The sequence below is a fragment of the Bos grunniens genome, chromosome 10 (genome assembly GCF_055505025.1).
Source record: "Bos grunniens cultivar Pamir isolate PY7600 chromosome 10, Bosgru_T2T1.0, whole genome shotgun sequence".
In the NCBI taxonomy this organism is placed as follows: Eukaryota; Metazoa; Chordata; class Mammalia; order Artiodactyla; family Bovidae; genus Bos; species Bos grunniens.
The window spans coordinates 95,334,390-95,351,875 of NC_141174.1; the positions used below are offsets into that span (position 1 = coordinate 95,334,390).

At 36.3% G+C, this 17,486-nt stretch overlaps 1 protein-coding gene across 3 annotated transcripts in view; it reads left to right on the top strand.

Moving 5' to 3' along the window:
- The window catches only part of CERT1 (ceramide transporter 1), a 131,588-nt gene that overhangs the window by 30,400 nt on the left and 83,702 nt on the right, over positions 1-17,486 (top strand). For all 3 annotated transcript variants that reach the window (XM_086323212.1, XM_086323211.1, XM_086323213.1), the window contains one exon: positions 11,347-11,463. In XM_086323212.1, coding sequence (XP_086179338.1) covers positions 11,347-11,463 — 117 coding nt within the window. The remainder of the gene's footprint in view (positions 1-11,346; positions 11,464-17,486) is intronic.

Here is a 17,486-nt window from a genome sequence, read left to right on the forward strand (position 1 = left end):
TCTGAACTAAGGTCCTAGATGCTGCCCATTAAACACACAAAAGAATTGGCCTGCAAAAATTTTTGCCCACTGAAACAAAATAGTATTTTTCAGAATAATACGATAGAATCCAGAATTCACAACCTAACATTCGCAATGTCCAAGATAAACTCCCTCAACATACAAAGAGCCAGGAAATTGAAATACATTCTCAAGGGCAAAGACATGAATAAATGCGAAGTTAAAGATATTGGAATTATCTGATGAAGGTTTTAAAGTAAAATTATTTTTATAATAATTTGAGGTAAATTATAATTATTTATAATTTTTTTAGGTAAAAGAGAATACGCTTATAATGAATAAAAGGTAGTTTCAGAAGAGACAAAGAATACGTATAAAAGAACCAATAGGACTGAAAGGAATGCCATCTGAAATGAAAAACATTCACTGTATAGGATTTGTAGCAGATGAAGATGACAGAAAATCAAGATTTTGAATTTAGAGCAAAAGAAGTCATTCTTAATAACAGATGTTTAGGATTTTGTGTTTGTTTTTAAATGAACAGAATGTCAGGGATCTCTGAGGCAATTTCTAATTAAATGGCCTTTAGAAATCTCAGGAGAGGAAAAAGGGAAAAAAAAAAAACTGAAGAACTTATGGTAAAATCTTAGCAAATTTGGTGAAAAATATAAATTTACAGATTCCCCAAACTTAACAGACACGTAACAGGATAATCATAGTAATCATAGTCAAACTGTAAAAACCAAAGGTAAAAAAATGCTGCAAGTAGCCATAGAGAAATACCATACATATTGGGGGACAGTGATTCAAGTTACCATACACTTCTCATTAGAAACCGTAGAGGCTCAAAGACAAAAAACTTTCCATTCAGAATTCTGTATTCAATGAAAATTATCCTTCAAAAATGAAATAAAGATGTTTTCAGATGAAGGAAAATTAAGAGAACTTGTTGTGGATGGGCCTGCCTTAACAAGAAATGCTAAAGGAAGTTTTTCTTGCTGAAGGGAAATATACCAGAGGCAAAGTCAGATCTTTAGGCGCTAATGAAGAGCATAGAGAAAATAAATATATGGGTAAATAATAAGGTTATATTTCCTGGAGAAGGGCATGGCAGCCCACTCCAGTATTCTTGCCTGGAGAGTCCCCATGGACAGGGGAGCCTCGTGGGCTACAGTCCACGGGATCTCAGAGTCAGACACAACCGAGAGACTAAGCACAGCACAGGGTTATATTTTCCCCTCTTACTGCTTTTAAGATACTAAAAATGTAAATAAAGCAATGTCTAAAACATTGAATTTTTAAATTCCTGCCTAACCAAGAAAACACACCCATAGGATTTCACCACCATATTCTTTCATATATTCAGTGAAATAATCCCAATCTTACACAGACTCTTTACAACACACATTATGTGGACAGTATAACCATGACACCTAGGCCTATCAGACAAATTGCAAGAATATAAAATTACAGCTTGGTATCTCTGGTAGACATAAACACTGTATTCCTTTGCAAAATATTAGCAAATCAAGTCCAATAGTACATAAAAAGGACTAAGTGTTGTTTATCCCAGAAATGCAAGGTTAATATAATTTTATTAAATCAGTCGTTTTAATTCACTGTATTAACAAATGAAAGAGAATTTGTAACAAATTTCAGTAAAGGCAGACAAGTAAAAAAGAAGTGTTTGACAAAATTCAATACTACTTAGTATTGAAAATAAAAATTCTTAGAGAACTAGAAATAACATCAACCTAATGCAGCCATGAAATTAAAAGATGCTTACTCCTTGGAAGGAAAGTTATGACCAACCTAGATAGCATATTGAAAAGCAGAGACATTACTTTGACAACAAAGGTCCGTCTAGTCAAGGCTATGGTTTTTCCACTGGTCATGTATGGATGTGAGAGTTGGACTGTGAAGAAAGCTGAGTGCCGAAGAATTGATGCTTTTGAACTGTGGTGTTGGAGAAGACTCTTGAGAGTCTCTTAGACTGCAAGGGGATCCAACCAGTGATCAGCCTTGGTATTTCCTTGGAAAGAATAATGCTAAAGCTGAAACTCCAGTACTTTGGCCACCTCATGCAAAGAGTTGACTCATTGGAAAAGACTCTGATGCTGGGAGGGATTGGGGGCAGGAGAAGGGGACGACAGAGGATGAGATGGCTGGATGGCATCACTGACTCGATGGACGTGAGTCTGAGTGAACTCCGGGAGTTGGTGATGGACAGGGAGGCCTGGCGTGCTGTGATTCATGGGGTCGCAAAGAGTCGGACACGACTGAGCGACTGAACTGAACTTAACTGAATGAAAGCATCCACAAAAACACACAACTGACATCAAGCTTAATGATGAAATACTATGCCTTTCCCCTAAGATTAGGTATAGGCCAAAGATATCTGCCCTTACCACTTCTGTTTAACATTGTTCTGGACATCCTGGTCATTTCAGTAAGGCAAGGGAAAAAAAATATTAAAAGACATAAATATCAGAGAGGCTAAAGTAAAGCCGTTTGCAGGTGACATCGTTCTCTGAAAGTGAAAATGAACGTCGCTCAGTCGTATCTGACTCTTTGCGACCCATGAACTATACAGTCTTTGGAATTCTCCAGGTCAGAGTACTGAAGTGGGTAGCCTTTCCCTTCTCCAGGGGATCTTCCCAACCCAGGGATCAAACCCAGATCTCCCTCATTGCAGGTGGATTCTTTACCAGCTGAGCCACAAGGGAAGCCCAAGAATACTGGTAGCCTATCCCTTCTCCAGGGGATCTTCCCTACCCAGGAATTGAATTGGAGTCTCCTGCATTGCAGGTGGATTCTTTACCAACTGAGCTATCAGGGAAACTCGACGTTCTTTATTCCTTCAAATTTATTAGGTAAACAGTTTTGAGAACTACTAAGTAAATTTTGCAAGATGGACACTTAGTCGTGTCCGACTCTTTGTGACCCCATGGACAGTCCATGGAATTCTCCAGGCCACAATACTGGAGTGGGTAGCCTTTCCCTTCTCCAGGAGATCTTCTCAACCCAGGGATCGAACCCAGGTCTTGTGCATTGCAGGTGGGTTCTTTACCAGCTGAGCCACAAGGGAACCCCATAGAATATAAGGTTAATATACAGTTAAAAAATGTACTATCATATACACTAAGCAAACTGACTTTTTAAAAATACTTATTTGTTTGGCTGTGCTGCATCTTGGTTATGGCATGTAGGATCTTTGATTTTCATTGAGGCAGGCAGGATCTTTCCATTTGTGGTGTGCGAACTCTTAGTAAACACTACTTGAATTTTTAAAACAATTCCATACACAGTAGCATAAAAAAATTACTTCAGGAATCAGTCTAACATTGTATACTGTACTTTGGACACTGTTACCTGCAAACTGTGTGAGATTGTCAAGATAAAGAAGACCTAAATGGAGAGAGATTATGTCCATAGATTAGAAGGCTCAGCATTGTTACAGTATCACATCTTAACATAATAATCTATAAAAAATCTAAGATATTAATGCCCTTGTTACTACAATTTCTAATGCAAACTACCTAGACTAGCCAAAGCGGGTTTTTAAAAAAAGTTTAGTTTGAGGACATAATACTACATGATTTCAAGATTTGCTGTTAAGCAACAGTAATTAAAATACTGTTATTGGAGTAAGAATAGACATTATAGATCAGGGGAACAGAATAGAATCCTATACGTAAATCAAGCAGGGATGTGGAGTAAGTAGATGTGATAAGACTGCCAGTGAGAATGTAAAATGGCTGCAGCTACTTTCATCAGTTCTTTAAAGTTGACTGTTTATCTGTTTTATGAGTCAGCCCATTTCTAAGTCAAAAGAAGTAAAATTTGTATCCTTACAAGACATGAACTTTTGACCAACCGCAGGTATGAATAAGTAAAATATGTTATATCCAACATTATTAAACTCTTCTCAGCAATAGGAAGAATAAGTTATCAATAAGACACAGCAGAATGAGTAAATCTCAAGATAGTTATACTAAAAACAGTATTTACTATCTGATTACATTTATATAAATTTAGAAAAAGTGAACACCAATATACAGTGAAAGGAAGAAGATCCTTGGTTTCTGGAAGCTGGTGACAAAGGAATAGATATTCTGCAGGCAGGATAAGTCCTTTGGGGGCTACAGAAATGAAAACATTTCTGTCCTGATATGGTATTGATTTCATGGGTTATATACAAGTGAAAATACCATTGAATTGTACACTTTAAATGGATAGTTCATTATATATTAATTATATGTCAGTAAACTTTATTAAAATTTGGTTGGCTTTCTTTGAATTTCTAGGGAAATCTTCCTACACCCTCTCCACTGAGTTTAACTTTTTTAGTTAATCTTTTTATTCTACTTTTCCTCCCACTAGAGAAATTCCTTCTAAATCATCCTGTCATACTGTTCTAATCTAGACTTTTCCATCTTCTACATAACTCTGCTGTGGGCATTTTCCTTAATGTCTTCCTGGGAAGTCCCTTTGCTGCTTCTTTTCCTGGATCTCCATTGCTTCTTACTTCTCTTGGTTACTTCTCCATTTTGGATAAAGCATATCTTCCAGTTCTGAAAGGTAATTTTTCTATATCTTTGTGGTTTAGAACTTTCATACTGGTTTAGTGTCCAGTTATGAAACCCCTAAGTATTATTACTATATGTCTTTTCTCTCGGATTACTTAGTTTTCTTGCAGATGAATCTTCCTCACAGGCAGAAGGAGATAGAAGGAACAAGTATGGGTACAGAACTTTTGGGAATCAAGTAAGGGAAAGAATCCTTTAATATGAACACTTTCCCTTGTCTGCTTTTTCACCTTTCCTTGTTTATAGGAATGTCCCTTCTTCCTACACCTGTCTGGTACCAACTCTCTGAGAGGTGGGGCCTCTAATGTTACTGCACAGTGGGATAGGCAAATAAGGTTCCAGGGGTCTGGTTCCACTTTTTAATGACTCTTGATTAGTTTTGTTTTCAGCTCTTCCCATGCCTTTACCTTTAGTGCTACTTGATGCCTCCAAAACAAATTGGCTTTTTTTTTGTCTTTTTCCTTGTATATATTTATTTTTCAGCATATTCAGGCCTGTTAATGTCAGTTATCACATTCCAGCTTTAAATTTTGTTGGCAGCTGTTTTCCTTCTTTTTCTTTGTGGATATATGCCTCTTTTCTTGTAAGGGTATTTTGATAGATAATGGATGCTGTGGTATGTGTTAAAGCCTTAATTCTCACTGTGATGGTAATTTGGAAGTGGGGCCTTTGGGAGGAATTTGGATTTAGTTGAGGTCATGTAAGTACAGCCCCCATGGTGACACTGGTACCCTTATGAGAGGATGAAGAAACCCAAGCGCTCTCTGTCCTCCACATGAGGACAAACCTAGACGGCAGCCATCGGCAAACCAGAAAGAAGGCCCTCCCTGAGCGCCCTCCCGTGCTCATACCTCCAGAACTGAGAGAAATTTCTGTTGTTAAAGCTACCTTGGGGGCTTCCAGGGCTCAGAGGTAAAGAATCTGCCTGCCAGTGCAGGAGACATGGGTTCCACCCCTAGGTTGGGAAGATCCCCTGGAGGAGGAAAATGGCAACCCTGTCCAGTGTTGACAGAGGAACTTGGTGGGCATCAGTCCATTGGGTTGCAAAGAGTCAAATGCGACTTCGAGACTGAGCATGCAGCACACGCCACGTAGGTAGATTGTAAAACTTCACTAATAAAACAATCAAAAAAGCTACCCATCGAACCTGTACTGGCGATTCGTTTCTTATATGATATTATACATGTTTTAATGCCATTCTCCCAAATCATCCCCCCCCCTCCCTCTCCCACAGAGTCCAAAAGACTGTTCTACACATCTGTGTCTCTTTTACTGTCTCTCATATAGGGTTGTCGTTACCATCTTTCTAAATTCCATATATATGCATTAGTATACTATATTGGTGTTTTTCTGTGGCGGATGCGTGTTGATGTATGGCAAAACCAATACAATATTGTAAAATAAACAAAAAAATAATAATAAAAAAAAATTTTTTAAAGGCTACCCAGTGTATGCTGGGTTTTTTGGTTACAGCAGCCCTAAGAACAAATAAGGCAGACCAAGAGTAGATACAAATGTCATTTCACCTTTTGGTATATCTGTTGTTGACAGTGAATGTTGACATGGTAAAGGATGAGGCCCATCTACGTTTTCCTTTATGTTGTTGGCTTTCTTCCCTAGCATGTGCATTCTCATTCTCAGTGGGCCCCTATACTTGGTTTTTGGGAAAGTGAAATAATCTTAGGTATTTACAATATCTAATGTGGCCTCCAAGAAAAATGAACTGGACAAAATCTTAGTTCTTACTGTTTGATCTCTCTCACTAAGGAGAATTTGTTTTTTCTTGGAGTAGGGGTGACAATGGAAAAAGCTTGAGAATCGTTTTCTTCTTTCTTAAATTGATTTCACAAAATAAGCCTTCACATTGAGTTTATTTCCTGCGACCATTTTTCCTGGGTATAATATGTCATTTGGATCTGTGATTGAACATTTCATTTAAATATAGTATCGGGACTCCCTGGTGGTTCAGTGTCAAGACTCTGTGCTGCCAATGCAGGTTTGATCCCTGGTCAGAAAACTAAGATCCTTAGGGTCAGAGATCCCACATGCCTGCCTAGTGGCGTCAAAAGATTAAAAAAAGAAGATAGTGTCTTTGAATTTTTTGTTACATTTGTTGCATTTTCCTCTTTTAAAACACCAGTTAAATCATTTGCTTAACCTCCTTTGTTCACTCATTATATTTCTTTCACTTTGTATTTTTCTCAAGTCTGTTTAGAAAACAGACTTATTTGCTTTTTATTGCTGCTTCTGATGTGGTTTCAACTCATTTCTTTTTTCTTAGCTCTTTTAGCTTACTTTTCATTGCTTGCTGCTTTATCTCTTCTTTAGATTTTTTAGTTATTTTTTTCTGAAGGTAGCTCATGTCATCTCTTACATCTACCACCTCTTGTATTTTTTCATCTAATTTTGTTCTTTATCCTTTATTGGTTTTCTTCTAATCATCTGTCAGGGCTACAACTAGGATAAGACCAATGAGGGACTAACTTAAGTTGTAAAATTTAAGATAGCATCAAAAAACTCAGTAATCAAGATAAATAGTATTTTGATGTGTTTTTTTAGAGTAATCCACGACTTCACTTTCACTTTTCACTTTCATGCATTGGAGAAGGAAATGGCAACCCACTCCAGTGTTGTTGCCTGGAGAATCCCAGGGACGGGGGAGCCTGGTGGGCTGCCGTCTATGGGGTCGCATGGAGTTGGACACGACTGAAGTGACTTAGCAGCAGCAACAGCAGCATGATGAATAAAATATCCACAATTAAATTCTAAGTAAAGATAAGATTAGTTTTCTTTGAATTAAAGTCTGACTATCCACAGTAGTTCCTTCCAACCCATTAGCAGTTTCGATTTCTGCAGTTTTAGTTACCTTTAAGATCTGAAAGTGTTAAGTGGAAAATTGCAGAAATAAACAGTTGATAAATTTTAAATGGCACATTGTTTTGAGCAGCATAATGAGATGTCATGCAGGCTGCTCTGTCCCTGGTGGGCCATGGCTTGTTCCTTTGTCCATATCCATGCTGTGTATACTACCTGCTCCTTAATACCTGTATAGGAAAACACATAGGGCGGTTGACCCTTGAACAACACAGGTTTGAACCCCACACATCCACTTACACTCAGGATTTTTCAGTAGTGTATAATACCTACAGTACTGCCCAATCCAGGAGTGGTTGAATTCGAGGATGGTGACCCCAGATGCAGAGGAATGACTGTAAGACGCTCAGGCTTTCTGCAGCACCAGACCCCTAATCCTGTTGTTGTTCACAGGCCAGTTCTCTCTGTAGGATTTGGTACTACCTACAGTTTCAGGCATCCACTGGGGGTCTTGGGATGTATTTCTCTTAGATAAAGGGAGACTGTTGTATTGTGTGTTTGAGTGTGTATGTGTTGAGACATGGTGTAAACTTTTTGTCTAGACTTTGATTTACCCTCCTAAACACACCTCTTAACAAATCTGTCATTTCTTTAGCCGCTTCCTGCACATCTTGACTTTTTAGGGATTCAAAACTTCTGTGTCGTTTACATACTGCCACCTGAAAATTGGTAGACCCCCTTCTGTGTCACCTATGCCTCAGACTGCTGATGGTAGAAATGGCTACTTTGTGTACACGTTCTGTCAGCTCCATCTCTTTGAGCGGATATTGAGATACTGCATCTCATATAAATGTGACATTCAATGAAGTTTTCAAATTCTTGAATTCTAGATTTGCAGAGTATCATTTTATTCCATTCCTGTGTATAACATTTTTATCTATTAAAAGCTTAAAGTTCTCCATATATTGAAACTTTGAAACATAGGGAAAAGAAAACATAGTTGATATACTTAACAGATTTAGTAATTTGGCAAAGTTTACTTACGTTGATTTCAGGTTTTATTAAGTCATTCACACCCAGAGAAAGCTTAATGGCAAGTTTCTGTTTTTAGGAATATTTAAAGTGTGGCATGGGACTCTTTGGAAGATTATAAGGAAATTTTGAAGATATGAAAGCTGGAAAAAGAATTGGCTGGGGAAACTAGTAAATTTTGAACAATAGGTGACCCTCCATATCCACTAACTCAGGGTCTGCAGATAAGGAGAGCTAGTTGTACTGAGCTGTTTTATGTGTCGGACTTAGGCATCTGAAATTTTGGTGTCCAAAGGAGTCCTTGAAACAGTCCCCAGCAAAAAATAAGCAATGACTGTATATATATATTACCTTTTTATTTACTAAAGCTCTAATGAAAATATTGAACACTATGAAATATAAATCCTTTTTAAGAATAGTCACTAGAAATATAATAATGATTACATCTCATAGTAAAAGTTTAAAAACCTCTGGGCTATTTAGAACAGTAGACTGATCAGATAAATTATTTACTTAGTTTTTCAGATAGTACATATGCTTTCCTTCCTCCAAGAAGCTTTTCTTAATGACTGGACTTCATTCTTAAGATTTATGAATATTTAGCTTTCAGTTAAGTTTACAGTCATATTTTTGAGTGTTAAAGTTGTCTTTTGCGTATTTCCATATTCATAGTGACTGAAGCAGGGTGTGCACTGTCTTGTCCCTTCCCTTCCTGTCTCTTCTTTCCAGCATGCACTCCCTCCCTGCGATGCCCAGCACATAGTGACTCAGAGCTTTAACTTTTATCTTTTAGCCAGAGCCATGAATTAGTTGTCTTAATATTAAAAGAGAAATTGTTTCATAGGCTAAAGAACATTGTGGAATTAGCTTATATTGTTTTTGTTGAATAAACTGATAAGGAGATAAAAGATTGATACTGTTAAAGGTGGGAGAGAATAAACACAATATGTAGATTGCATTCAGCTAGTAAGTTTATTACTATATAGACCAGGGAGGAGTCTCTTTCCTCTAAGGCTAAGCTAGTTTACAGAAGAGGACATTGTACTTTATCCAGTAGAAGAAGAGGTTGTATTTGTGATATGATCCTGTCATATTTGAACTCATTCATTGAGAGAAAAACAAGTATATAAAATATTTATTTTATATATTGTTTTGAAGAATGTGAAACACTGAACCAGATATTTTACATTTGCACTAATTGCTTACATTTTGATGAAGGCAGTTTCCTCTAACATAGATCTGATGTAGTGTTCATTTTACTTTTGCTTTTCATTAGAGACTCTCCTGGCTATTAAAAGATGTAAAAAAGCCTAGAAGTTAATTTGAGATATTTCGAAGGATGTTAATGTTATTTTTTGATAGAATATAAAAATATCTTACTTATCAAATTTAATGAAAGACTATTGATGATGAGAATTTACTTTTGAATAATGAAAGCAGAAAAATATCAGTAAATGTCTTTAGTAAAACTTACTTTTGCCCTTTTTAAAATTGTGCTTTCAGTGATATTCCCACTACTTTCAGTTCAGTTCAGTTCAGTCGCTCAGTCGTGTCCGACTCTTTGCGACCCCGTGAATTGCAGCACGCCAGGCCTCCCTGTCCATCACCAACTCCTGGAGTTCACTCAAACTCACATCCATCGAGTCAGTGATGCCATCCAGCCATCTCATCCTCTGTCGTCCCCTTCTCCTCCTGCCCCCAATCCTTCCCAGCATCAGAGTCTTTTCCAATGAGTCAGCTCTTTGCATGAAGAGGCCAAAGTACTGTAGTTTCAGCTTTAGCATCATTCCTTCCAAGGAAATCCCAGGGCTGATCTCCTTCAGAATGGACTAGTTGGATCTCCTTGCAGTCCAAGGGACCCTCAAGAGTCTTCTCCAACACCACAGTTCAAAAGCATCAATTCTTTGGCACTCAGCTTTCTTCACAGTCCAACTCTCACATCCATACATGACCACAGGAAAAACCATAGCCTTGACTAGATGGACCTTTGTTGGCAAAGTAATGTCTCTGCTTTTGAATATGCTATCTAGGTTGGTCATAACTTTTCTTCCAAGGAGTAAGCGTCTTTTAATTTCCTGGCTGCAGTCACCATCTGTAGTGATGTTGGAGCCCCCAAAAATAAAGTCTGACACTGTTTCCACTGTTTCCCCATTTCCCATGAAGTGATGGGACCAGATGCCATGATCTGAATGTTGAGCTTTAAGCCAGCTTTTTCACTTTCACTTTCATCAAGAGGCTTTTTAGCTCCTCTTCACTTTTTGCCATAATGGTAGTGTCATCTGCATATCTGAGGTTATTGATATTTCTCCTGGAAGTCTTGATTCCAGCTTGTGCTTCTTCCAGCCCAGCAATTCTCATGACGTACTCTGCATATAAGTTAAATAAGCAGGGTGACAATATACAGCCTAGACATACTCCTTTTCCTATTTGGAACTAGTCTGTTGTTCAATGTCCAGTTCTAAATGTTGCTTCTTGACCTGCATATAGGTTTCTCAAGAGGCAGGTCAGGTGGTCTGGTATTCCCATCTCTTTCAGAATTTTCCACAGTTTATTGTGATCCACATAGTCAAAGGCTTTGACATAGTCAATAAAGCAGAAATAGATGTTTTCCCACTACTTTACACTGATTCAAAGCATTTGATGGAAAATATTTTACCTCTTTTTTAAAAACATGTCTGTAGTTCATGTGTCAGTTCATTTGTAGAAATAGTGAATGAGCATGGTTTTTGGTAATTATACCCTTGCTGTGCTCTTTATCTGAAATATCTTCAAAAAGTTATTTGAGTACAAAAAGAATAACAAGAGTCTCTCACCGGGCAGAATGGGTATGTTCATGTTTTTTCTGTGGAGTATAACACTTCTAAGAATATAATTACCTTTGCTTTTCCTTTTCTCCCTTTTTCTTACACAGCCTCATGATTTTGATGAATGCCGATTTGATATTAGTGTAAATGATAGTGTTTGGTATCTTCGTGCTCAAGATCCAGATCACAGACAGCAGTGGATAGATGCTATTGAACAGCACAAGGTGGGTCTCTAGTGTTTACCTATCTAAAGAGACTTAGGCAAGAGACTCATGGTAAACACCTCTAAAAGAATCTTGATCTATACATGTGTACTGAATAGTTGAACATAATGTTTTGGGTTGTAAAATAAAGCAATACAGGTGTAGATTTTTGAAATGATTTTGTTTCTAACATTTGAATTATACTAAGGGATTGCCATGATAAATATTTTAAATTGATGATTAAAGCAAAATATGCCCTTGTATATAAATTTGTTTTTTATTTAGAGTTTGCTTCATAATGAATGCCTTTTATATCATCTGGGTAAAAGAATTCTTGGAATAACATCAGATTGTAAAATCCTAATGTTGAAAGCTTCAGTGTTAATTTTTATTGTCATTTGTAACCATTTGGGTAAATCCTTAGTATAATCATTTGTAAATTGTTAAATTTTGGTAAATATAAAGTTTTTAATAAACTTTGAAAAAGTCTTTCTTAAATACGTGTATAAGTCATAGTCTTGATATTTAAAGCTAGTTTTTGACTTCTGTATGAATAATTGGTATATAGACTAAAGAAATATATTTTTTAAAATCTCTATTATTAGCTAATTCAGTATTTCGTGGTAAAACAAGGAATAGGGAAAGTTACAGATTCACCATGCCATTCCTGATTGTGACTTAAGAAAACTGAATTTGTTCATATACTTGTCTGTACTTGTTCATTTGGGTTTCACAGAGTTGTAGCTGAAACACCTGTTTTGGTTATTTAACAGACACAAAACATGTACACACATACACACAACAAGAAAAACTGGTCAGGCCTGGGGTACTGCAGGCACTTTCTTCTTGATATTGATCGTGCATTAGGTTTATTTCTTCATTATAAATTTTCCCAGCCTAAGGAAATCTGGCTTTCATGCTTTCCTTTTGTCCTTTTTTTAACTTCAGAATTATATTACTTTAAAGCATTTTGTGAATCTTAGTTACCTTGATATTATTACCTCAGGAAATGGTGTAAAAATGGTAAACAGTTTTGTATTATTTAAAGAAAAGATGACCCAGTAGACATGGAAGCAACAAACTAAATGTCTATCAATAGATGAATGGATAAAGAAGATGTGGTACATGTAAACAATGGAATATTACTCAGCCAAAAAAGAATGAAATACTGCCATTTCCAGCAACATGGATGGACCTAGAGATTATCACACTAAGTGAAGAAAGTCAGATAGAGGAAGACAAGTATTGTGTGATATCACTTATATGTGAAATCTAAGAAGAAGATACAAATGAACTTATTTAGTAATACAAAACACAGACTCAGATTCATAGGTGCAGGAAACAACTTGTGACTCCTAAAGGGGAAACAGAAGGGGGAAGGACAAATTAGGAGTATGGGATTAACCACTATATATATGATAAACAACAGGGATTTATTGTGTAGTACAGGGATCTATATTCAGTAATTTGTAATAGCCTATAATGGAGAAGGATGTGAAGCCGTATACCTGAACTGACACAGTATTATAAACCAACTATAGTTAAGTAAAAATTAAAGCAAATAAATAAAAGTGAGACAAGCTAGAATTCTAAAATCTCAGTACTTTGGAACGGGGCTAACCTGAATTCTGACACTGCAGAGTCTGCCATGCATGACGTATGTGACCTTGCTGTCATCTCTTCTTAATGTGTTTAAAGGAAGACATGAAATAATATATGTAAGGTTACTTACCAGAATGGCTGATGTTTTTTCCCATTTATGACATAGTGGGAAAAGAAACAGTTTTGAAGTCACAAATTGACTGAAATTATACCATGTTTTTTATGGATAAAGAGTTCTACATTCAATGAGAGTTGCTAAATGTGCATTTAAAGAGAGTGGTCTGTTTTGTGTAGTTGTCAGGGCCAGCCCTCTTAATAATGATTAAAGGCATTATTAAAACTAATTTTGGTATTTTTAACTGAGATGATGTTTGTTGGCTTAGTTGATTTAGATTACAGCACTAGTTTTTTTCTGTTTTAAATAAGCATATTTGATTTTGTTCATTCTTCATAGTGAAGCTGGTTCAGGAATCTTTGCAGGTTGTCATTTTGTTTCTTCTCTTTGTATGAAGAATGATGCATAAAGCATATATTTCTTCTATATCATTGATTTCTTTGCACCTTTGAATAATGGATAGATAGGATCTTTAAGTCTCCATCAGAACATGGTGACTTACTCTGGGTAACAGAGTTTTGGTAAATTTAATTTCTTAGATTCAGCAGCAAGGTTCTAGATACAGTATATAAACTTTCTTTTCTTATTTCTAAATATAGTTTATTCATAAACAAGGAAGGAAAAATCATTGTTATTCTTATTAATATTTGTTAAATTTTAATGTAAAATGATATGTACCAATTAACATATCACTGAAGATTTAAACTGAATTTGAATTCTAAAAATAAATTGAGTTATTAAACCGACATGGGAAGGAGAAAATTCAAAAGCTATCATCAAACATAACCAGAAAAGTTTCCTCTCTTTTTTTTTTCTTCCCATAGACCAGGAGCAGGAAGATAGTGAGATGTTTTCGGATTCATGCTTCAAAATCACTAAAAAATATTAATGTGGAACCTAAACTTGGTAATTTTACTATTTAAGCAAGCATTCTTAGATTGATATTCAGAATCAAATCAAATTGTTAAGGTATCTTGATGAGGATAGGAGGTATTGTTTATTTTGAGGTTCACCAGGTACTAATCATTGCATTATTATACTTCATGTACTTTATTTTCTAGCTACTGCCGTGAGAGATGAGGGAAATACTATTTCACAGACACGGTAACTGAGGTTTAGATTAAACTTAAGTGACTTGCCAGAGACTATACTGTGTTTTCGTAAATAGACTCTTAGGATTCAATTTTATGTTGATTGTGCTATTGGTTACCGTTGGCGGAATGCTTGAAAATAGTTCCTACAGGTTCACTTCCTGCAGGTTAGTGTGTGTTGTCTGAGTTCTGCTACCATATACATACCATATATATATACACAGGATAAATATGAACTCATCTTTCTGCCTATGGATTGCCATAACAGTGTTACATTGTAGTGTTTAAGCACTGGAGACTGGGGTCTGACATATATGGGATTAAATCCTAACACTATTATATAACAACTGTGTGACCTTGGTAAATTACCTAAAGAAGGAAAGATGACATAATGCATTGTTTACTTCCCCGAAAAAAAAAAAAAAAAAAAACCCCACAAAAGACAAACAAGCAAGCGGAATAACCAGATCATGATAAAGCAAGTACTTCAGAGATGACCTGAGTTCCTATCATTCCAGTTCACTCAGTTCAATTCAGAGTTACTTCCATGGCACCACCTGTCCTTACGATGGCTGGACAGTACACTTGGAACAGTGGACCTGTCTTTTTCTCTTCTGATGTCGTCAGATGGCCCTGCCACTCCATTGCCTTTTCTTGCTGTTAGGCCTTTGTTAGGGCTTCCCTGATAGGTTTGGCTGGGGAAATTGGAGGTTTCCGTTCTTTTCTTTCCAGGAAGCTGTTATTCTCATTATGATAACCTTTATATATCAATCAATTTCACACATACATCCATACATAGATACTTACATACATATCTGGAATTCTATTTTACAGAACCTCTTCAACAAGAATAATATGGTAGAGGTGATGTTGATGATAGCAAACATTTCTGAGGATTACAGTGTGCCAGATAGAGTAATAAACACTTCATATGCTTTTTCACATTTTGCTCTCACAACCTTGTGAGATTAACATTACTGTCCTGTTTTTACACATTAGGAAATTGAGACAGAGAGAGGTTAAGTAACTTGTCCAAGGTTAAACTGCCAGTGAAGGGCCAGCATTCAGACCCAGGTCTGTATGACCTGGGAACCAGAACTTCTGTCCAGCAAACACTTCTGCCATCGTATAAGTGTTCATGGCAGATGTATTTTGTTGACTGAAATCTTGAGCTTCTTAAATCACAGTGTTCTCATATTTTTTATATGTCCTTCATATCTCTGGTGTTTGTTTTGAACCATAAACTTCTTAAAGGCTCAGGGACACAATTTTTTTGTAGGAATCGGCAAGGCGTTAGACACATATGTTTTCCAGTTGAAATAATTTACAGTATTGTAAACATTTTAGGGGGGAAATTTGTAATTTAAGGAGTTGTTTTTTCTCTTTAATCTTTACATTTAGTGTTAGAATGATTACTGACAAAAATACACTAGGGTTCTGTGTTCTTTGTCTGCTACTGCTGCTGCTGCTAAGTTGCTTCAGTTGTGTTCGACTCTGTGCGACCCCAGAGATGGCAGCCCACCAGGCTCCCCTGTTCCTGGGATTCTCCAGGCAAGAACACTGGAATGGGTTGTCATTTCCTTCTCCAATGCATGAAAGTGAAAAGTGAAAGGGAAGTCGCTCAGTCGTGTCCGACTCTTCATGACCCCATGGACAGAAGCCTACCAGGCTTCTCCATCCATGGGATTTTCCAGGCAAGAGTACTGGAGTGGGGTGCCATCGCCTTCTCCGTTCTTTGTCTAACTCTGTTGTTTTGTCCTCCTTGGTATTCATTCCATAATAACTTGCTCAGTACAAGAAAAGTTAATATGATTTCATGATTTAAATTTTTGCAATATATTAGAAATAACATTAAACAAGTAGTCCCTCAAGTAGTCCCTGTGGAAAGAAGGTATTTCTGAGGTCTTTCTTAAATTCAGGGATTCTATTTTAATATAAAATATAGAAAGAGGCATATGTATACAAAACCAGTAATTTTATTTAAAATAATGTGCTGCCTTTATATATGTGGAATCCATTCATACTTTGCATTTCCCCTTAGGAATTGAAACAACACTAAATAAATCTTTAAAGACGGGGCTTGCTTGTTTTTTTAATCTCTTAGCCATCTGCCATGCTGTCTTTGAGGTCTAATGAATTGTTTTTGAAAATTATTTTAAAACTAAAAACTACAAATGTGATGGCAGGTTGGTTATTTTTTATTTGGATAAGTTAATATTATTTTTAGTAAAGATGTATCTAGTATTATCTAAAGGCTTCTGTGAGCATTTTCTGTGTAATCAGTTAATAAAGGAATTATGATAAGCCATCTGTTGACTCTATGATTTAAAAGAATCATAGGATTACTCCTAGAATCTTCTACAGTTGCAGTGCATGTAATTTTGAATAAACAGGATTTCTTCCTACCATGAAAGAAACAGACTCCCCTACATCACCACCGCATCCAAACAAGAAAACTAGCAGGAATGCTCTCCCTGTACTAGCAGATGTAAGAATCACGTTGATAAAGTTAAGTTTTTTTGCTCTGGTAAGTTTGTAGTAATCATGACATTGCTTTATTTCCATAAGGGAGCAACCTTAGTAGATGCTGAAATTTTGGTGGTCATGGACCACCCATATTCCCTATATTTTGTAAATTATCTAAGACCTAAGCAGTCATAGGAAAGTATACAATTTAGGGAGGAAGAATGCAGATAATTTTGACAGACGTTGATTTTCTGTGGTGAGCGTCTACAGGCAGCTGTTTTACAGTTTGGTGTTTGTGCCTTTGTTCCTTTGTGAAGGCTCACTAATTCATCTGTAAAGCTCCGTTTGATTACTTTCAGAAGAAAGGTGTATTCTTGGCCTGAGAAGTTAAAGGATTTCTGTCTGAGGAAATTAAGTGCAATTTTTTTTTAAGGAATTGATATATTTTACTTGAAATGGGTTATGAAAAAAGTTTCCCCACCAGAAGATTCTCATGGTTGAGCAAACCTAAATGATGCCCAAGACTCACTTTAAAGATCTTTTAAAAATGGTATTGCTTTCTGCCATAATGAGTTTTCTTTTTCCTATGGTATGTCAGGGTCAGTTTGATCTTAGTGCTTTTTCTCTACTTCTAAAAGAAGCAGTTTCTGCTTACTTGACATCTTAATTGCTTTTATCTTAAATTTGACATAAATTTATTAGAAAAATATTTTTAGTTAGGTGGCAGAATATACCTGTTTTCTTTCTAGCAGTTTTTAAACATCAAAGTC